This window comes from Clinocottus analis, unplaced genomic scaffold (genome assembly GCF_023055335.1).
Source record: "Clinocottus analis isolate CAN_PGR_092001 unplaced genomic scaffold, fCliAna1.0.p SCAF_9, whole genome shotgun sequence".
NCBI classification, from domain to species: Eukaryota; Metazoa; Chordata; class Actinopteri; order Perciformes; family Cottidae; genus Clinocottus; species Clinocottus analis.
The window spans coordinates 21,710,902-21,732,608 of record NW_027176251.1 but is presented as its reverse complement, the minus strand read 5'-3'; the positions used below and the strand labels follow the sequence as shown (position 1 = coordinate 21,732,608).

The 21,707-nt window shown below is 48.6% G+C and overlaps 1 protein-coding gene and 1 long non-coding RNA gene across 5 annotated transcripts; one reads left to right on the top strand and one right to left on the bottom strand.

Moving 5' to 3' along the window:
• Positions 1-29: 29 nt before the first annotated feature.
• On the top strand, positions 30-18,746 carry ano10a (anoctamin 10a). Of its 4 annotated transcripts, none has more exons than XM_068569338.1 (15): positions 30-67; positions 2,415-2,534; positions 5,203-5,400; positions 6,182-6,316; positions 7,318-7,437; positions 7,542-7,726; positions 7,867-8,251; positions 9,722-9,777; positions 9,859-9,933; positions 10,015-10,203; positions 10,290-10,481; positions 11,065-11,193; positions 14,804-14,920; positions 16,496-16,512; positions 18,127-18,746. In XM_068569338.1, exons 2-15 carry the CDS (start codon positions 2,423-2,425, stop codon positions 18,224-18,226), a joined length of 2,010 nt encoding a protein of 669 aa, XP_068425439.1. In that variant the 5' UTR covers positions 30-67; positions 2,415-2,422; the 3' UTR covers positions 18,227-18,746. The 4 variants fall into 4 exon arrangements, with proteins under 4 accessions (XP_068425439.1, XP_068425441.1, XP_068425438.1 ...); XM_068569340.1 differs by having other exon boundaries at positions 2,412-2,534; XM_068569337.1 differs by having other exon boundaries at positions 58-67; positions 2,366-2,534.
• An 833-nt stretch (positions 18,747-19,579) lies between these two features.
• Positions 19,580-21,631, bottom strand: LOC137780940 (uncharacterized). Its single transcript, XR_011077187.1, has 2 exons — positions 21,599-21,631; positions 19,580-20,362 (listed from the first exon to the last, which is right to left on the bottom strand). It is a non-coding gene; the product is annotated as an uncharacterized lncRNA (long non-coding RNA).
• Positions 21,632-21,707: the final 76 nt, after the last annotated feature.

Here is a 21,707-nt window from a genome sequence, read left to right as displayed (position 1 = left end):
ACAGCGCGAGGCAATGCGGAAGTGTTTCCCAAACTTATCCTGAACGCTGCGAGAGAGAGAGGAGCTGGTGAGTTGGAGCTACACGCAAACACACAAACACACAAACACGCAAACACGAAACTTGACGTCACAGAGTGTTTAGTTCGCAATGACAGCTGTTCAATGACATGTTGTGTGTGAAACCGTCACCGTGCTGATCTGTTCCACAGTCATGTAGTAGTTAGTATAAAAGAGCACTAGCATTAGTTACTATAGAATAGTACTAGTTAGTATACAAGTATTTTTCACCAGTGGCGGGCCGTCAGGGCCAGCTAAGCCTTCTCTGAAGGCCTAAACATTATCACAAATTTATAACTATTTTATAATAAAAAAATACATGTATAATTAATAATTGTATTATCATGATTTGTCCCTATTAGCTTCTTCTCTCATGTCCCAGCTCCTTCATGTGTTCATCTGCTCCTTCATCTGCTCCTTCATGTGTTCATCTGCTCCTTCAGCTGCTCCTTCATGTGTTCATCTGCTCCTTCATCTGCTCCTTCATGTGTTCCTCTGCTCCTTCATGTGTTCATCTGCTCCTTCATGTGTTCATCTGTTCCTTCATGTGTTCATCTGCTCCTTCATGTGTTCCTCTGTTCCTTCATGTGTTCATCTGTTCCTTCATGTGTTCATCTGCTCCTTCATGTGTTCCTTCATGTGTTCACCTGCTCCTTCATGTGTTCCTCTGCTCCTTCATGTGTTCCTCTGTTCCTTCATGTGTTCATCTGTTCCTTCATGTGTTCCTCTGTTCCTTCATGTGTTCATCTGTTCCTTCATGTGTTCATCTGCTCCTTCATGTGTTCCTTCATGTGTTCATCTGTTCCTTCATGTGTTCATCTGCTCCTTCATGTGTTCCTTCATGTGTTCATCTGCTCCTTCATGTGTTCCTCTGTTCCTTCATCTGCTCCTTCATGTGTTCATCTGCTCCTTCATCTGCTCCTTCATGTGTTCATCTGTTCCTTCATGTGTTCATCTGCTCCTTCATGTGTTCATCTGCTCCTTCATGTGTTCCTTCATGTGTTCATCTGTTCCTTCATGTGTTCATCTGCTCCTTCATGTGTTCCTTCATGTGTTCATCTGCTCCTTCATGTGTTCATCTGCTCCTTCATGTGTTCATCTGTTCCTTCATGTGTTCCTCTGCTGCTTCATGTGTTCATCTGCTCCTTCATCTGCTCCTTCATGTGTTCATCTGTTCCTTCATGTGTTCCTCTGCTCCTTCATGTGTTCATCTGCTCCTTCATCTGCTCCTTCATGTGTTCATCTGTTCCTTCATGTGTTCCTCTGCTCCTTCATGTGTTCATCTGCTCCTTCATCTGCTCCTTCATGTGTTCCTCTGTTCCTTCATGTGTTCATCTGCTCCTTCATGTGTTCCTCTGTTCCTTCATCTGCTCCTTCATGTGTTCATCTGCTCCTTCATCTGTTCCTTCATGTGTTCATCTGTTCCTTCATGTGTTCATCTGCTCCTTCATGTGTTCCTCTGTTCCTTCATGTGTTCATCTGTTCCTTCATGTGTTCATCTGCTCCTTCATGTGTTCCTTCATGTGTCCATCTGCTCCTTCATGTGTTCCTCTGTTCCTTCATGTGTTCATCATAAAGAGGCTTCTGGAGACCGAGACGTGTGATTGGTCACAGGGCCATGTGACCATGAACATGTGCTGTGATTGGTCAGCGAAGCTAGCGTCTCACCTAGAAGCTAGACCCTCAGGACTTACTGATGACCTCTTAAACTTGATTAAACCAATGGGACTAGAATTACACACACGGTGTTACACACACGGTGTTACACACAGTATTACACACACAGTATTACACACACAGTGGTACACACAGTATGCCAGTCCCCCTCCCTCAAACAGTTAGCTCTACTCCCCTCCCCCCTCTGTTCTGCTGCATCAGCTGTTCTGCCTCAGCTGTTCCCGTCAGTGAGTCCACCAGAGTCTGGAGTACAGTAGAGACAGCACTACAGTAGAGACAGCACTACAGTAGAGACAACACTACAGTAGAGACAGCACTACAGTAGAGACAACACTACAGTAGAGACAGCACTACAGTAGAGACAGCACTACAGTAGAGACAGCACTACAGTAGAGACAGCAGTACAGTAGACACTTGTGTGTAACCTACAGGTGAGACTGGTCTCTGGTCCTGGTCTCTGGTCCTGGTCTCTGGTCTCTGGTCTCTGGTCCTGTTCACGTCAGAGTCTTTGCTCCCAGAGTTCTCTAGGTTCAAAGGAGGGCGTGTGGGAGGACGGGTGGTGATTTAGTTGTCAGGTTTTTAAGGATCATGAGCAGATTCTGTATTGAACTTGTCGGATGTGTTATTTTAGGGTAACACACCACAGCCGTGCATGAGCCCTGACCTTCTTCCCCCAGCAGCAGGGACGATGGCAGCAGACGGGTTCAGGCCTCTGGTGGTGGTGGAGCTGGCCTCGGACACCCAGCAGGAGGCCATCGCGTGGCTGCTGAGCCGCATCCGGGCCCCGCAGCAGGATGGAGGTAGGCTCTGCTGGTTCCTCTCCACGAAGCTCCAGGTGACCCGTCCTGCCAAGCCCCACCTGCATCAATACACTGGACTCGCAAATCAAAAGAACTATTGAGTTGAGCCAGAAGTGTGTGGCTTTGTGGAGACGAGGACATTTGGGGATTTACTGTAACATGTGATCTGTTCCCAGAGAGAGATGACGAGTTGAAGCTCTGTGGCTCGATGCCGCGTCACCGCTTGTGACCTATCGTAGAGCTCGACCTCCATCACGCTCTGATGACCTCCGTACGGCCTCAAGGTCACACCGAGCAGCTTTTAACCTGAACTGGAGTGTTGTTTGTTCTCACTCATAGCTTTTAATGTTGTGAACAAAGATCCTGACTCACAGCACATCGACGGGAAAGAAATATGACTCTATATGAAGAAATATGACTCCATATGAAGAAATATGACTCTATATGACTCTATATGAAGAAATATGACTCTATATGAAGAAATATGACTCTATATGAAGAAATATGACTCCATATGAAGAAATATGACTCTATATGACTCTATATGAAGAAATATGACTCTATATGAAGAAATATGACTCTATATGAAGAAATATGACTCCATATGAAGAAATACGACTCCATCTGAAGAAATATGACTCTATATGACTCTACATGACTCCATACGAAGAAATATGACTCCATATGAAGAAATATGACTCCATATGAAGAAATATGACTCTATATGACTCTATATGAAGAAATATGACTATATGAAGAAATATGACTCCATATGAAGAAATACGACTCCATCTGAAGAAATATGACTCTATATGACTCTACATGACTCCATACGAAGAAATATGACTCCATATGAAGAAATATGACTCCATATGAAGAAATATGACTCTATATGACTCTATATGAAGAAATATGACTCCATACGAAGAAATATGACTCCATATGAAGAAATATGACTCCATATGAAGAAATATGACTCTATATGACTCTATATGACTCTATATGACTCCATATGAAGAAATACGACTCCATATGAAGAAATATGACTATATGACTCTATATGAAGAAATATGACTCCATATGAAGAAATATGACTCCATATGAAGAAATACGACTCCATATGAAGAAATATGACTCTATATGACTCTATATGAAGAAATATGACTCCATATGAAGAAATACGACTCCATATGAAGAAATATGACTATATGACTCTATATGAAGAAATATGACTCCATATGAAGAAATATGACTCCATATGAAGAAATACGACTCCATATGAAGAAATACGACTCTATATGAAGAAATATGACTCCATATGAAGAAATATGACTCCATATGAAGAAATATGACTCCATATGAAGAAATACGACTCCATATGAAGAAATATGACTCTATATGAGTCTACATGACTCCATATGAAGAAATATGACTCCATATGAAGAAATATGACTCCATATGAAGAAATATGACTCCATATGAAGAAATACGACTCCATATGAAGAAATACGACTCCATATGAAGAAATACGACTCTATATGAAGAAATATGACTCCATATGAAGAAATATGACTCCATATGAAGAAATACGACTCCATATGAAGACATATGACTCTTTAATCATTGCTTTTCTTATTCCAATTTAACTGCTGTACTTATCATGCTCATGGTGGCACTGCAGGGTCTTAAAGTCACAATCATGTTGTTTATTATCTCGGGGACAACAAAGAATCTGACAGGAGAAGTGACGGTGACCTGCAGGGAGGTGGAGCTTCCCCTGCTGGCGTCTGTCAGCGGGATAACCTGCCCTCTGCCCAGGGTTAACTAGTGAACTAGTTACGTATAACTAGCAGTAACCTTCCCTTTGTCTAGGGTTAACTAGTGAACTACTTAAGTATAACTAGCAGTAACCTTCCCTTTGTCTAGGGTTAACTAGTGAACTAGTTACGTATAACTAGCAGTAACCTGCCCTCTGTCCATGATTAACTAGTTGTGTATAACTAGCAGTAACCTGCCTTCTGCCCAGGATTAACTAGTAAACTAGTTAAGTATAACAAGCAATAACCTTCCCTCTGTCCAGGGTTAACTAGTTAGGTAGAGCGAGTAGTAACCATCCCTGTGTCCAGGGTTAACTAGTGAACTTGTTAAGTAGAACTAGTAGTAACCATCTCTCTTACCAGGGTTAAATACTAAACTAGTTAAGTAGAACTAGCAGTAACCTTCCCTTTGTCCAGGGTTAACAAGTTATGTAGAACTACCATTAACCATCTCTCTGACCATGATGAACTAGTTAAGTATAACTTGTAGTAACCTTCTATATCTCCATAGTTAACTAATGAACTAGTTAACTATAGTATAACTAGTACACTACTAACTATGTATAACTAGCAGTGACTCTGTGCAAGTGCTGAGCTGCAGGTGGAGCAGCTGGGCCCTGGGCTCAGGGTTAACTAGTGAACTAGTTAAGTATAACTAGCAGTGACTCTGTGCAGGTGCTGAGCTGCAGGTGGAGCAGCTGGGCCCTGGGCTCAGGGTTAACTAGTGAACTAGTTAAGTATAACTAGCAGTGACTCTGTGCAGGTGCTGAGCTGCAGGTGGAGCAGCTGGGCCCTGGACTCAGGGTTAACTAGTGAACTAGTTAAGTATAACTAGCAGTGACTCTGTGCAGGTGCTGAGCTGCAGGTGGAGCAGCTGGGCCCTGGACTCGGCGCTCAGGAGAAGCAGAACCCCAACCTGTTCCTGGTGGGGGCCACATGGCAGAGGCTGCTGTCCGGCGCGGAGGACATGGGCCTCTTCAAGGAGTTCCATGACGGATCCATGAGGGGCTTCACCTGCGCCAACAAACACAACTTCACACACTTCACAGGTGAAGGAGCCGGCTGTTTCTGTGTGGAGCAGCCGAGGGTTGACCCTTCACTAGCAGCTAGTTAGAGCATACATTATTTGTTTGAAACTTTTTTTTCTCGTAATAAGTTTATGGTTTCAGCATCTCCTACGTGACACTTTAAAACTTTTATTTTAAAAATACTTTTGCAAATAACCTAGAAATCAATAATGCTAATACGTGTTTGTGTCAGCCCTAAAGAAGGCCAAGCTGAGGGCCTGAAGGCCAGAGGGCCAGAGGGCCTGAAGGCCAGAGGGCCAGAGGGCCAGAGGGCCAGAGGGCCTGAAGGCCAGAGGGCCAGAGGGCCAGAGGGCCAGAGGGCCTGAGGGCCAGAGGGCCTGAAGGCCAGAGGGCCAGAGGGCCTGAAGGCCAGAGGGCCTGAGGGCCAGAAAGCCTGAGGGCCTGAGGGCCTGAAGGCCAGAGGGCCAGAGGGCCTGAGGGCCTGAAGGCCAGAGGGCCAGAGGGCCTGAAGGCCAGAGGGCCAGAGGGCCTGAAGGCCAGAGGGCCAGAGGGCCTGAGGGCCAGAGGGCCTGAGGGCCTGAGGGCCTGAAGGCCAGAGGGCCAGAGGGCCTGAAGGCCAGAGGGCCAGAGGGCCAGAAAGCCTGAGGGCCAGAAAGCCTGAGGGCCAGAAAGCCTGAGGGCCAGAGAGCCTGAGGGCCAGAGAGCCTGAGGGCCAGAGAGCCTGAGGGCCAGAGGGCCTGTGGGCCAGAGGGCCTGAGGGCCAGAGGGCCTGCATGTGTCTGATCTGCTCTCCTGTCTCCAGGGGACGGAGACGCCTTCCTCAGCACGGCCGAGTGTCAGTTCATCGTCAAACACGAGCTGGACACCCTGCGGGCCAAAGACGAGACTCATGTGCCGGGACACCAGCAAGTCAAGCTGTACCCTGGGAAGTCCATCAGTGAGTCACCTCTCACCCCTCATGTCTCACCCCTCACATCTCACCCCTCATGTCTCACCCCTCATGTCTCACCCCTCACGTCTCACCCCTCACGTCTCACCCCTCACGTCTCACCCCTCACGTCTCACCCCTCATGTCTCACCCCTCATGTCTCACCCCTCACGTCTCACCTCTCATGTCTCACCTCTCATGTCTCACCTCTCATGTCTCACCCCTCATGTCTCACCTCTCATGTCTCACCCCTCATGTCTCACACCACATCCCTCACCGCTCACCCCTCACCTTCCTCTTCTCACCCTCACCCTGGGGTCCAGATCAGCTGATTGGCCGACACGAAGGCAGACAGTCACAGTTTAAATAATCAATGAATCTTGATATTTCCCCAACATTAATGAATCTAAATACATTGGGAAAGAGCTGAAAGTAGTCAAACAATATAATTGAAGGATCTGACGGCTGTTTCCATGCTCACTTTTTGGGTGGTGGTATCTCTCTCTCTCTCTCTCTCTCTCTCTCTCTCTCTCTCTCTCTCTCTCTCTCTCTCTCTCTCTCTCTTCTCCCAAAGCAAGATAAGAAAGCAATGGAGGGAGATAGGCGCCTCTATTTAGCGCCTCCTGTTTGACAAATGGAGTTAAATCAGAATGTAATCATTCTCCACAAATGATGTACTGAAGAAGAGGCAGATGGCTGGATAGAGCCTTCATGCACTCGTATCTAGTCGCTCTGTATGAGGCGATGGAAACGATTGGTATAGACGGTGCATTGTGCTCTCAGCTATTGTCAGCCGGTCCTTGTCTTGTTAAAGGAAGCTGCGTGTTTGAGTCGTTGGGAAAGTGAGTTCTGACCAACAAAAGGGAGGAAAATGCAGCAAGGCTATTTTCATGTCTTTTAACAGTAGACACGACTGTACAGCGTACGACACGTCCATAATGTAACTATTTAGACGACATGGATGTCAACCAGCTGCAGCTGAATTGAACGTTCTGTCGTTGGCTTCCAAGTCCGCAGACTGCTGTCCAAGGGGATCCTGATCCAGGTGTTTCCTCTGCACGAGAGGGAGGACCTGAAGAGGCTGTCGTTCTCCTGGTACCAGAAGGTGAAGCTGTCCTTCCAGCCTCTCGGTGAGGAGACGAAAGCCTTGTTGTTCTAAACTTTTACAAATGCTTTGCTCCGCTTCAGTTTATTTTCCTGACTTTTTCTTCCATGTTTCCGTTCTCTCACCCAGATGACATCCGACACTACTATGGCGAGGGTCAGGCGCTGTACTTTGGCTTCCTGGAGTACTTTACCTTCGCCCTGGTGCCCATGGCCCTCATCGGAGTGCCCTACTACCTCTTTGACTGGGAGGACTACGACAAATATGTCATCTTTGCTGCGTTCAACTTGGTCTGGTGCACCGTTATCCTGGAGGTACGAACGCGGTTGGTCTGCTTAACAGTCTCAGGGAGCGCTAAAGAAATAAATGAAAGGCGTTTGATGCGCTGTAGCTTGACTGAAAACAATCCAGTGAAGGCTGAGTAACTGAAGAATCAAACCTTTCCCTTCGCCAGTTCTGGAAGCGTTGCAGTGCCTCGCTGGCCTACCGCTGGGGCACGCTGAGCCGGAAGAAGGCCTTCGAGGAACCTCGGCCCGGCTTCCACGGCGTCCTGGGGTTTAACCCTGTGACGGGCCGCGAGGAGCCGCTCTACCCCAACACCAAGAGGCAACTGCGCGTCTTCCTCGTGTCCCTGCCCTTCGTCCTGCTATGCCTCTACCTGTCGCTCTACATCATGATGATCTACTTCCTGATGGAGGGGTGGGCTCTGGCGGTCCACGACGAGGAACCCACCTTCTGGACCGGAGTCCTGTGTTTCATCCCCAGTGTGGTCTACGCCGTGGTCATTGAGGTCATGAACCTCATCTACCGGTATGCTGCAGAGTTCCTCACGGAGTGGGGTGAGTTCATGCTGCATGTACCAGTTCATCCCTGAGAACGCTACATTAGCATGAAACTCATTTTGAGTAGAACAATGAAGAAGACAAACCAAAGTGTATGTTGTCTATCAAGCAGCTCATGACGTGAACCAAGATGACGCAGTCTGAACGGACTTCTCTCGTTTCTGGCTCTGAGAGGTGCTCATGTTCTCACATGGATCCAACTCCGAGAGGCCATCTGACGTGTTAGAGTTCAAATGACCTCCTCATCTACTCGCCCTTCACGGTACCCTCTTCACAGTAACCTCTTGACAGTATTGTCCTTAATGGTGCCCCCTTCAAGGTGCGGTCTTTCACGGTACCCCTTTCAAGGTGCCGTCCTTCACGGTATCCCCCTTCATTGTACCTCCTACACGGTACCGTCCTCCACGGTACCCCCCTTCATGGTACCCTCCTTCACGGTACTGTCCTTACCATCGGTCACAGTGCCCCCTCCAGGGTACCGTCCTTCACTGTACCCCTTTCAAGGTACCGTCCTTCACTGTACCCCTTTCAAGGTACCGTCCTTCACGGTACCCCCCTTCATGGTACCTCCTACACGGTACCGTCCTCCACGGTACCCCCCTTCATGGTACCCTCCTTCACTGTACTGTCCTTACCATCGGTCACATTGCCCCCTCCAGGGTACCGTCCTTCACTGTTCCCCTTCTTCATGGTACCTCCTACATGGTACCATCCTTCACGGTACCCCCTTCTTAGTACCCTCCTTCACAGTGCTGTCCTTACCATCGGTCACAGGCCCCCTTCGGGGTACCGTCCTTCACGGTGCCTCCTTCAGGATACCGTCCTTCACGGTGCCTCCTTCATGGTACCGTCCTTCATGGTACCCCCCTTCACAGTACGCCCTTCACAGTACAGTCCTTACCATCGGTCACGGTACCCAGAAGGACCACCGAAGGGGCTACCGTTCTTCACGGTGCCTCCTTCAGGGTACCGTCCTTTACGGTACCCTGTTCAGGGTACCTCCTTCATGGTACTGTCCTTCATGGTACTGTCCTTCACGGTACCCCCGTTCACGGTACCCCCTTCAAGGTACCCTCCTTCACTGTACCGTCCTTACCATCGGTCACGGTACCCCCTTTAAGGTATTGTCCTTCATAGTACCCCCTTCAGGGTAAGTCCATTACTGTACCCCCTTCACAGTACCGTCCGTCATGGCTCCGCCCAGGGAGATGACATGGTGCTCCGTGGTACTGTACTTAGTGTGGTTGGACCTGATTGGATGGTACGAGACACAGGAAGAACTCTGCCAACTGACAAGAGATCCTCAGGTCCCTTTTACTCAATTACTGGACTTTCAGAAGGACTCATTCCTGTAATGCACTGTTGGTTGAAGTGCAGATGGATGGCCTGGGGTGTGTTTCAGTATAGAGGACTGAGAGGACATGCACCTGCTTTGTGTCACTGACAATCTCCCATTTGTGTTTTTAGAAAACCACCGACTGGAGTCCTCCTATCAGAATCACCTGGTCCTCAAAGTATTAGTGGTGAGTATGAATCTCTGAATTCACATACACATCAGAGTGCAGCCTTTCTTGTCAACGCCACGTCGACTCTTTTCTCCGCAGTTCAACTTCTTCAACTGTTTCGCCTCGCTCTTCTACATCGCCTTCGTCATGCAGGACATGGTGCTGCTCAGACAGGTGGGCTCCCTTCCTCCTCTTCTCCTCTTCTCTCAGGGTTCCTCCTCTGCTTCAGGCCTTCATGTCCCTGTGTGTCTGCAGAGTCTAGCCACGTTGCTGATCACCAGTCAGATCTTGAACCAGTTCATGGAGGCCTTCCTGCCCTACTGGCTCCAGAGGAGACGCAACAAGAAGATGATCCGCAAAGTCCAGACCAGAAAAACTCCGGAGGACCGAGAACTCCCTCTGGAGGACCAGGTCCGGCTGGAGGCCGACATGAGCACCTACCTGGTAGGTCCAGGCGGGCCGCCGCCGTCACGTGTTACTGTCCTTCCTGTGTGTGCGTAGGTTATCCCCCCTGCCCCTTTCTCTCCTAGGGAACCTTCGACGACTACCTGGAGCTGTTCCTGCTGTTCGGCTACGTGAGCCTGTTCTCCTGCGTGTACCCTCTGGCAGCCGTGCTGGTGGTGCTGAACAACGTGACGGAGGTTTACTCCGACGCCTTCAAGATGTGCCGCGTGTTCAAGAGACCCTTCTCCGACCCGGCGGCCAACATCGGTGTCTGGCAGGTGAGCGCACAGCTTTGTGAGTCATCTTTAGGAAATGAAAAGGCCTGACGAGGTTCTTCCTGTAACTCTCTTCCTGTGACTCTTGATGTGACTCTCTTCCTGTGACTCTTGATGTGACTCTCTTCTTGTGACTCTTCTTGTGACTCTTCCTGTGACTCTCTTCCTGTGACTCTCTTCTTGTGACCCTCTTCTTGTGACTCTCTTCTTGTGACTCTCTTCCTGTGACTCTTCTTGTGACTCTCTTCCTGTGACTCTCTTCCTGTGACTCTTCTTGTGACTCTCTTCCTGTGACTCTTCTTGTGACTCTCTTCCTGTGACTCTCTTCCTGTGACTCTTCTTGTGACTCTCTTCTTGTGACTCTTCTTGTGACTCTCTTCTTGTGACTCTCTTCTTGTGACTCTTCTTGTGACTCTCCTCCTGTGACTCTTCCTGTGACTCTCGTCCTGTGACTCTCGTCCTGTGACTCTTCTTGTGACTCTCGTCCTGTGACTCTCTTCCTGTGACTCTCTTCTTGTGACTCTCTTCCTGTGACTCTCTTCATGTGACTCTCTTCCTGTGACTCTTCTTGTGACTCTTCCTCCAGCTCGCCTTCGAGGCTATGAGCGTCATAGCCGTGGTTACCAACTGCTCACTGATCGGCATGTCGCCTCAAGTGAAGGAATACTTCAGAGACCAGGACATGCAGCTCATCCTGTGGACGGTGGCTGTTGAGGTGCACACACACACACACACACACACACACACACACACAGACACACAGACACACAGACAGACAGACAGACAGACAGACAGACAGACAGACAGACAGTATGTGTTAACTGGGGGCCCAGACCCAGTGGTAACTTGAGACCCAGTGGTAACTTGAGACACAGTGGTTGAGACCCAGTGGTAACTTGAGACCCAGTGGTAACTTGAGACCCAGTGGTTGAGACCCAGTGGTAACTTGAGACCCAGTGGTTGAGACCCAGTGGTAACTTGAGACCCAGTGGTAACTTGAGACCCAGTGGTTGAGACCCAGTGGTAACTTGAGACCCAGTGGTTGAGACCCAGTGGTTGAGACCCAGTGGTTGAGACCCAGTGTTTGAGACCCAGTGGTAACTTGAGACCCAGTGTTTGAGACCCAGTGGTAACTTGAGACCCAGTGGTTGAGACCCAGTGGTAACTTGAGACCCAGTGGTAACTTGAGACCCAGTGGTTGAGGCCCAGTGGTAACTTGAGACCCAGTGGTAACTTGAGACCCAGTGTTTGAGACCCAGTGTTTGAGACCCAGTGGTAACTTGAGACCCAGTGGTAACTTGAGACCCAGTGTTTTGAGACCCAGTGGTAACTTGAGACCCAGTGGTAACTTGAGACCCAGTGGTTGAGACCCAGTGGTACCTTGAGACCCAGTGGTTGAGACCCAATGGTAACTTGAGACCCAGTGGTAACTTGAGACCCAGTGGTTGAGACCCAGTGGTTGAGACCCAGTGGTAACTTGAGACCCAGTGGTAACTTGAGACCCAGTGGTAACTTGAGACCCAGTGGTACCTTGAGACCCAGTGGTTGAGACCCAGTGGTAACTTGAGACCCAGTGGTTGAGACCCAGTGGTTGAGACCCAGTGGTAACTTGAGACCCAGTGGTTGAGACCCAGTGGTAACTTGAGACCCAGTGGTACCATAAGACCCAGTGTTTAAGACCCAGTAGTGAGAACAACTGCTGTAAAGGAAGCTCTGCTAGAGGTGTAGAGAGCAGCCATATCATGTTGGAACAGGAACTCTAAGTTATTAAAAAAGACTAATATTGTGACACAACACTGGAGACAATTGTGGATTCATTGAATTGTCTATTCATGATATGAAGGAGCAATGTGGCCTGTAGGTTGAGTTGATGGAGCGTTCTGCTCCCTAGATGGAGCCAGAGTCCAAACTACACCCAAACAGAGAGCGATGGTTCATGTGCATTGTGTGTGTGTGACAGGCGTCATTGTTCCTTCCCTTTGTGTTACGGCACAGACAGTGTAACATGCACGGATACATCATGAGGTTAAGCGGTGAAGCTGGTCCTCATGGTGCTGCAGACCCCTGCAGACCCCTGCAGACCCCTCCAGGCCCCTCCAGACCCCTACACACCCTTACAGACCCCTACAAAACCCTTCAGACCCCTTCAAGCCCCTCCAGACCCCTTCAGACCCCTTCACAGGCGTCTGTGGTGACCCTGTGGTCTGCTGCCAGGGTTCTTGTGCTCTGAGGCTTCTGAAGCCCGCTCACCTTCACATACGTGAGAAAGAGAAGTTCTGGATTTTAATATGAAGCTTTTTTATTCATGGACATTTCTCAAGCACATTCAGATATAAGAACTGTTGCATCATGGCGGTGTCTCCTGTGAGCCGGTCCACGAGGACAGGAAGCATCCTCCTGAAGTGACCCCATGCTGTCTGGGGCCGCTTGTGTGGATGACAAGAAAATCCAGTAAACGCAGCGTAGCGTAGCGTAGCTTAGCGTAGCGTAGCGTTAGCCACGCCAGCTGCTCTGTACGGCTGTGCCCCGTCATCCTGGTGAAGATAATGAGTAACTTCTTGTTAGTCATGATCACCACAGTGATGTCCTTCATGCTCACGCTGCTCCCTTCAACCATGTCCTGTTTCTTTGTAACCACACACACACACACACACACACACACACACACACACACACACACACACACACACACACACACACACACACACAGCTGGGAACACAGCATCAGGTGTAAAACCAGAAGTTACCCGGCAACGCTTTTAACCTCAAGCTGCTTGGTTTGGGTTTAAATATACAGCCTCCAGGTGGTTTGAAGTGTGTGTGTGTGTGTGTGTGTTATCACTCTGTGTGCATACGTCCTCTCTCTAGTAAACACCTCAGGAAGGTGAGAGGAGTGATACAGAGCACAGGAAGCAGACAGAGATGGAGAGAAGATATGATCCGAGGAAGAGGAGGAGGAAGAGGAGGAGGAAGGGGAGGAGGAGGAGGACCGACCCAGCAGCTGATTGTAGTCTGATCACGTTCCTCTGTCACCATCAACTCGTCCTAGAATGAGCCAGCAGCTATTAGAGAGACGGCTGCAGGCACACACACGCGCACACACACACACACACACACACACACACACACACACACACACACACACACACACACACACACGTGGCTCATTGACGCTGCATCTCGTATATTCTCTATTCTGCACCAGAGTTTCTCTTCAGTCCTTTGAGTCGCTGCGTCGGCTTCATGTTCTTCTGGTCCATCAAACCTCTGAACCTTCTCTTTGGAGCACCTGGTCCTCTTGGTTCTGCTGCGGTACCTGATGACGACATCACCACACAGAGGATGTTCACGTGGGTTCATACAGAACGATGACAGGCATCGTGGTGATGGTTCTGGCAGCGTACCGGGCCGCGGGTCTGTTGGTGTCGCCGTAACAAACCCAGAGTTCCTGCAGGCGGCTCGTCTGGTCCTTCAGAACAGAAGCTCATCAGGAGTCTCTGCAGCTGGAGCACCACCAATGTAAACTAGCCTGCAATAGCGTTAGCAACTCAGAGCGGCGAGTTCATGGAGCTCGTTCCATCGCCGTGACGTCAGCAGGTCACCGGCTCATCAGCTGCTTCAGGTCCAGAACCACAACCATGAACCAGAACCATGAAGCAGAACCATGAAGCAGAACCATGAAGCAAAACCATGAACCAGAACCATGAAGCATGAACCAGAACCCTGAACCAGAACCCTGAACCAGAACCCTGAAGCAGAACCCTGAAGCAGAACCCTGAACCAGAACCATGAACCAGAACCATGAAGCAAAACCGTGAACCAGAACCCTGAAACAGAACCATGAACCAGAACCATGAACCAGAACCCTGAACCAGAACCCTGAAGCAGAGCTTTGGAGTGTGAAGGAAAGAACTCTTTAAAATGTGTTGAAGCTCATGATCACCCTCCATCAGCCACCATGATGAGGTGTGTGTGTGTGTGTGTGTGTGTGTGTGTGTGTGTGTGTGTGTGTGTGTGTGTGTGTGTGTGTGTGTGTGTGTGTGTGTGTGTGTGTATGTGTGTGTGTGTGTGTATGTGTGTGTGTGTGTGTGTGTGTGTGTGAGACGCTGCGTCAGGGTGAGGAGCTCAGTGACCTGCAGCTCGTCCTCCAGCGTCTCCTGCAGGACCTGCAGCTCAGAGGACTCACACCCTGAATATTAGAGCTCATGAGCTCATGTCGTCTCCTCTGGTTCTACTGAACGACGTCCCAGAGATTCTGTTTCTTTTGAAGGTCGCACATCCAGGAGGTTTACTTGTTGTTGTTGTTGTTGTTGTTGTTGTTTCAGCATGGGCTGCTGGCCTTCAAGTTCATCCTGACCTTCCTCATCCCAGACGTTCCCAAACACATCCAGATCAAGCTGGCCCGCCTGGAGTTTGAGTCCCTGGAGGCTCTGAAGAAGAAGGTGAGACCTGAGACCTCAGAGTCCATTCACATGCCGTGAGGACATGTGTGTTTATATTTATATATTCATATATTTAAAGGTATTTGTAAATTAGTGTCTGAAAGAAGCTCATTGAGGAGGAGTGAGTAATCAAAGAGGTTAAGTGAAGGAGGCTCCAGGGAGCTGAAGGAGGCTTCATGGAGCTGAAGGAGGCTTCAGGGAGCTGAAGGAGGCTCTGGGGAGCTGAAGGAGGCTTTAGGGAGCTGAAGGAGGCTCTGGGGAGCTGAAGGAGGCTCTGGGGAGCTGAAGGAGGCTTCATGGAGCTGAAGGAGGCTTCATGGAGCTGAAGGAGGCTTCAGGGAGCTGAAGGAGGCTCTGGGGAGCTGAAGGAGGCTCTGGGGAGCTGAAGGAGGCTTCATGGAGCTGAAGGAGGCTTCTTGGAGCTGAAGGAGGCTTCATGGAGCTGAAGGAGGCTTCAGGGAGCTGAAGGAGGCTCTGGGGAGCTGAAGGAGGCTTCATGGAGCTGAAGGAGGCTTCAGGGAGCTGAAGGAGGCTCTGGGGAGCTGAAGGAGGCTTCATGGAGCTGGAGGAGGCTTTAGGGAGCTGAAGGAGGCTCTGGGGAGCTGAAGGAGGCTCTGGGGAGCTGAAGGAGGCTTCATGGAGCTGAAGGAGGCTTCATGGAGCTGAAGGAGGCTTCATGAAGCTGAAGGAGGCTTCAGGGAGCTGAAGGAGGCTCTTGGGAGCTGAAGGAGGCTTCATGGAGCTGAAGGAGGCTTTAGGGAGCTGAAGGAGGCTCTGGGGAGCTGAAGGAGGCTTCATGGAGCTGAAGGAGGCTCTAGGATGCTTAAGGAGGCTCCGTGAGATTCAAGAAGGACTCCATGACCAGAAACATTCCTCCAGAACTCCGCGTGCTGGAACAGCTGCAGCTTCCCGTCCTGCAGGCGATGAGGTCGTTGAAGGAAACGTCTGCTGCAGTGAAGACCTGCTTGATGAAGACGAGCAGTTTCTCTGTCACAGTGAAGCTCTTCATGCCTCTCGGGCGCTCTGCTGGTGTTTCTTGGTGTTCTTGCAGTGTGACGCTGTCAGTAGTGTTCATTCATGAAATACACAAAGAAACATTGTCAACATGAGTTTATGTCTCAATCTCTAGTTTCTAGTCTTCTTCTATACAGCCTGATGTTCATTTAGTACATTATGGTCTGTTAGAGTCAAACAGACCATAATAAGGGGGCGCTTTAGGGCGGGGCTACAAGGTGATTGACAGCTCTCTACGTCACTCCTCCTCAGTCCAGTTACGATCACTTCCTGTTTACCGGTTGCACAAAAACAAGATGGCGACGGCCTCAATGCTTCATAACGTCACCATGACTCCGCCCACTTCCTGTCTACGGTCCGTGTAGAAGCCGTTTGATTGGTTGAGATGTAAATGTGGCGTATGCACACATTGCTACGTTGTTGCTACTGCAGTGTCTCTCCTGATGAAGTATTTAACATTTGGTGTCGCACATGTTGACTGAGCACCATGAGGAGACAGAGAGGCTTCTGGGTAACGGCTTCTCCAGCTTGACAGTGTTGCTCTGGTGTGTTGCTCTGCAGAGGCCGCTGCGTGGAGGGTGAGTAGCTCTGTGAGTTGTGCTGTTGGTTTGTAGTCTGCAGTGACGTCATGAACATCTAATCTCCTAACTCCACCGGCTGGTTTGTGAAGTCTTCAGCATGGCGTCCTGCTTAACCTCCTCGCCGGCTGCCTGCTGCTCAGCCTGTTGGCAGAGCTGGTCACATGATGCAGGAGGAGGGGCCACAGGCTCCTCCCTCCACCAGCACACAGCGGGTCGTCCTGAAGGGGAACAATGTTGAGCTGGACGGAGGAACTGATGCCCCCGTGGTTTTGGGGACGAGAGTTTGGAGGCCGTCGCCATCTTGGTTTTTAGAACCAGGAAGAAGTCAAACTGAACGTTGACAAAATGTTACAACTATCTTTAAGAACGGAAAACACTGTGAGGGAACTCCAGTTTTAAAGAATTAAAAGAAACACAGACAACTTCCAGACCTGTCAATCACCTGGTAGCCCCGCCCTAAAGCGCCCCCTTATTATGGTCTGTTTGACTCTAACAGACCATAATGTACTAAATGAACATCATGCTGTATAGAAGAAGACTAGAAACTAGAGATTGAGACATAAACTCATGTTTACAATGTTTACTGAGGGAATACATCAAGAGAGAAGTAGAGTCACTTATATAGACTTCTATACAACCAGAGGAGTCAGCCCTGGTGGTCAGGAGAGAGAATGCAGCTTTAACACCTGAAGCATAGACTTCTATACAACCAGAGGAGTCGCCCCTGGTGGTCAGGAGAGAGAATGCAGCTTTAACACATGAAGCATAGACTTCTATACAACCAGAGGAGTCGCCCCCTGGTGGTCAGGAGAGAGAATGCAGCTTTAACACATGAAGCATAGACTTCTATACAACCAGAGGAGTCGCCCCCTGGTGGTCAGGAGAGAGAATGCAGCTTCAACACATGAAGCATATACTTCTATACAATCAAAGCTTCTATACAACCAGAGGAGTCGCCCCCTGGTGGTCAGGAGAGAGCCCCTCCAGTTCCTGCCACAGCCATGTCGTGTCGTGTGCGTACAGATGGATGATGAGTCTCCACAAACCATCTGCATGCGGCCGCCGCCATCTTGTGCAACTGAGGTCCCGCCCACTCACCAGCTCCGGCCCAATCACGAGCTTCTCTTGTGCGTTTCCTGATCCTCCCTCACACTGTTTATAGCATCAGATAACGAAGGAGACATGTGCCTACATGTCAGTGCGGGATGTGAGCTGTGCTGCAGCCGGCCACCAGGGGGCGACACACGGAGTGTGGCCTCACTTTTGGGAGGTTGCCGTGTCGACCATCAGGCACGAGCTCGAGTTCACTTCATGGTCTGATCTAAAGCCACGGGGCAAGAGCTATTAGAGCAAGTGGGAAGTGTTGAGAGTACACACACACACACACACACACACACACACACACACACACACACACACACACACACACACACACACACACACAGTGTAACCTTCTTGTTTAAATGAGTCATTGATTAAAGGACGAGCGGCAGAACACAGGTGAGCTACAAAGTAACCGCCTCCTGCTTCTGGGCGCCATGATTTCCTCGGGCTCTGAACCAACGACCTCCTGACTGAACCAAACCACATGAACCTGCCGCTGTGTTTCAGAAAATGCTGGAAGCCTCGGAGCTCAGCAAGGCGATCCAGTGAGGAGGAGCTCCAGACGCCGATGGAGCGGCGTCCTCGTGTTGGAGACCTCAGCGCCTGAAGCTCGGGGTCGAGCTTCAGGCGCTGAACCCAGAGCGCGCTGCTGCTGGGTGAAGAGGGCTTAGAGCACAGAGCGACGCTGCAGCAGGACGCAGACCGAGGCTGATTTACTGTATATGTCATACGTGTTCTTTGGGTGGAGTCGAATACATGAGATCATGTTTATTCATGTTTATTTAAGGCTAAGAAATATAGAAACTTACGGTTTGGATTCAAGGTTTAATTCAAAGGAACCGCGCGGCTCACATGTCGAATGCAAAGCTATTCATAGTTCAACATTTAGTATTCAGCTCAATATATACTCAAATAATCGGGCTTCTTTTTTTCTTTGCTTCCACAGACGAGAGGTCATGAAGTTAGTCTGACGTTGGCATGTTTATGGAATCATGACGGTTAAGTGGAACCGGGTCTCCTGTATCACCCTGGTGCCTTCAATTGCAATCTCAATGTTTTCTATGCTCCAGTAATTATATTTCCTAAAGTATTTAACGGCTGTGGAGAATAAAGTATATTAAAGCTGATGAACGTGTTTCCCTGCTTCTGATTCTGTGGTTTGATTTCTTGAAGTGAGTTCCAGTCGATGCTGAAGGTCTTGAGACTGAAACTCTTCTTCACTCCTGAAGCCCTCGAGGGTTTTAAAGGTTTCAGGCCGAGCTCCTCTGAGCCGTCTGGAAACCCACAGAAGAGACTTCCTGCTGTTGACCAGAAGGGGGCTGTATTAATCCATCCATGATCAGCCGCTTGTCCGGGGTCAGGACGCGGGGGCAGCAGGCCGAGCCAGGCCGAGCCATGCTGAGCCAGGCTTCCCTTTTACGGCAACATTTCCAGCTCATTCTGGGGGACGCCTCCCGGAGCCAGACCCAGGAGGCGAGCGCCTGGTGGCCGGGCCTCCGCCCGTGCGGCCCGGCCGGGCTCGGCCTGGAGCAGCCACCCTGTGGACCGGCAGCATGGACGAAAGCAGCGCCTCCACATCTGAGCGCAGATGTTTTCCAGCTGTCTGGTCGGAGACCCAGGACACGCTGAAGGGCTCATATCTGTTTCAGTCAGGTTTCTTTTTTGAAATGTTTATTAGTACGTTTGGAGTCGTTTGTTTATTTTTCTCAGAGATGAAACTAAACAGACAACCTTCGGGTCTCAAACATGTAAAAACGTTCCAGACACAGAACCGGGTTCTGATATTTAGATCCAAAAGTCCCGTTCGCTCCGCAAGTCGGATGAATGTTTCCGAGAGCGACCTGAAGGACAGCGAGGAGGTCTGGGGTTCAGGACTTCCTCCCGGTGGAGCCGAGGCGACCGAGATACAAGATGTCAGACGTCATAATGAAACTAAAACAAAGACTCAGAGGACGCATGAGACAGTATTCCACGTTTTATTTCTGGGTATTACCATGGCTATATGTAACGACAGGTATCAACTACAGAATTATACACTGAATATTTCTGTCGGGTCCAATTCTTCTTTTTTTGTTTTCTTTTTCTTCTTTCCTGCTTTTTGGTCCAGTAACATGTCGCCCCCCCCCCCCCCCCCCGCCACACACACACATGCACACCTCCACCTGGAGAGCACCTGGCGTTTAGCTTGTTGGAGCCCAGACAGTAGCACTAGGACCGTAAGGCTAGATGACGGACAGCTGTGCACCAAAGGGTCCACGCCGCTGCTCTACATCATATTTACAACTATTTACATTTGGTTTTAAAAAGACAAACTGAGACAAAGAAATATTTCAAAGCTTAGTTTCAGTCCAGCGTGGTTGTTGTGACACGTTTGGAATAAAAAACAGATGAAACTAATAAAATGTTTCTGTACAAATAGCTGCAACACGTTTAGCTTATTGCCCGCAGAGGGTCACGCCCCTTAAAGCTGCACGCCGCCGGCTTTTAAACCTTCTGTTTCCTCTCATTCTGACCAACGAGACCCCCCCACCCCCTCCCTCCTCCTGCAGCAGAGCGCTTTGAACAAAAATGTACAAGTTTTTAAAAAATAAACTTTACTTTTCAACATACTTTATATTTACATACTCCGAACGTGAGGCGACACGCGGCGCACGCCGTGCACGGTCAGCTTTGGGTGAGGCAGGGTGCAGGGGGACTGAGGGGGGAGGGGCATGTTTTACCTGCTGACCCACTGACACTGCCCCTTTAAATAAAGACACACTGCCCCTTTAAATAAAGACACACTGCCCCTTTAATTAAAGACACACTGCCTCTTTAATTAAAGACACACTGCCCCTTTAAATAAAGACACACTGCCCCTTTAAATAAATAAAGACACACTGTCCCTTTAAATAAATAAAGACACACTGTCCCTTTAAATAAATAAAGACACACTGTCCCTTTAAATAAAGACACACTGTCCCTTTAAATAAATAAAGACACACTGTCCCTTTAAATAAAGACACACTGCCCCTTTAAATAAAGACACACTGCCCCTTTAAATAAATAAAGACACACTGTCCCTTTAAATAAATAAAGACACACTGCCCCTTTAATTAAATAAAGACACACTGCCCCATTAATTAAAGACACACTGCCCCTTTAAATAAGTAAAGACACACTGCCCCTTTCATTAAAGACACACTGCCCCGTTAAATAAATAAAGACACACTGCCCCTTTAATTGAAGACACTGCCCCTTTCATTAAAGACACACTGCCCCTTTAAATAAATTAAGACACTCTGCCCCTTTAAATAAAGACACACTGCCCCTTTAATTAAAGACACACTGCCCCTTTAATTAAAGACACACTGCCCCTTTAAATAAAGACAGACTGTCCCTTTAAATAAATAAAGACACACTGTCCCTTTAAATAAAGACACACTGCCCCTTTAATTAAAGACACACTGCCCCTTTATTTAAAGACACACTGTCTCTTTAAATAAATAAAGACACACTGCCCCTTTATTTAAAGACACACTGCCCCTTTAAATAAATAAAGACACACTGCCCCTTTAAATAAATAAAGAGACACTGCCCCTTTAAATAAATCAAGACACACTGCCCCTTTAATTAAAGACACACTGTCCCTTTAATTAAAGACACACCGTCCCTTTAAATAAATAAAGACACACTGTCCCTTTAAATAAATAAAGACACACTGTCCCTTTAAATAAAGACACACTGTCCCTTTAAATAAAGAGACACTGCCCCTTTATTTAAAGACACACTGTCCCTTTAAATAAATAAAGACACACTGTCCCTTTAAATAAACAAAGACACACTGCCCCTTTAAATAAATAAAGACACACTGCCTCTTTAATTAAAGACACACTGTCCCTTTAAATAAATAAAGACACACTGTCCCTTTAAATAAAGACACACTGTCCCTTTAAATAAATAAAGACACACTGTCCCTTTAATTAAAGACACACTGTACCTTTAAATAAATAAAGACACACTGTCCCTTTAATTAAAGACACACTGTCCCTTTAATTAAAGACACACCGTCCCTTTCAATAAAGATACTGTCCCTTTAAATAAATAAA

Coding starts and splice junctions, on each gene's coding strand:
- ano10a (XM_068569337.1), top strand. CDS start 2,387: ATGAGCCCTGACCTTCTTCCCCCAGCAGCAGGGACGATGGCAGCAGAC. Junction 6,317..7,317: donor GTACCCTGGGAAGTCCATCA/GTGAGTCACCTC, acceptor TTGGCTTCCAAG/TCCGCAGACTGCTGTCCAAG. Junction 11,194..14,803: donor TGTGGACGGTGGCTGTTGAG/GTGCACACACAC, acceptor TTGTTGTTTCAG/CATGGGCTGCTGGCCTTCAA.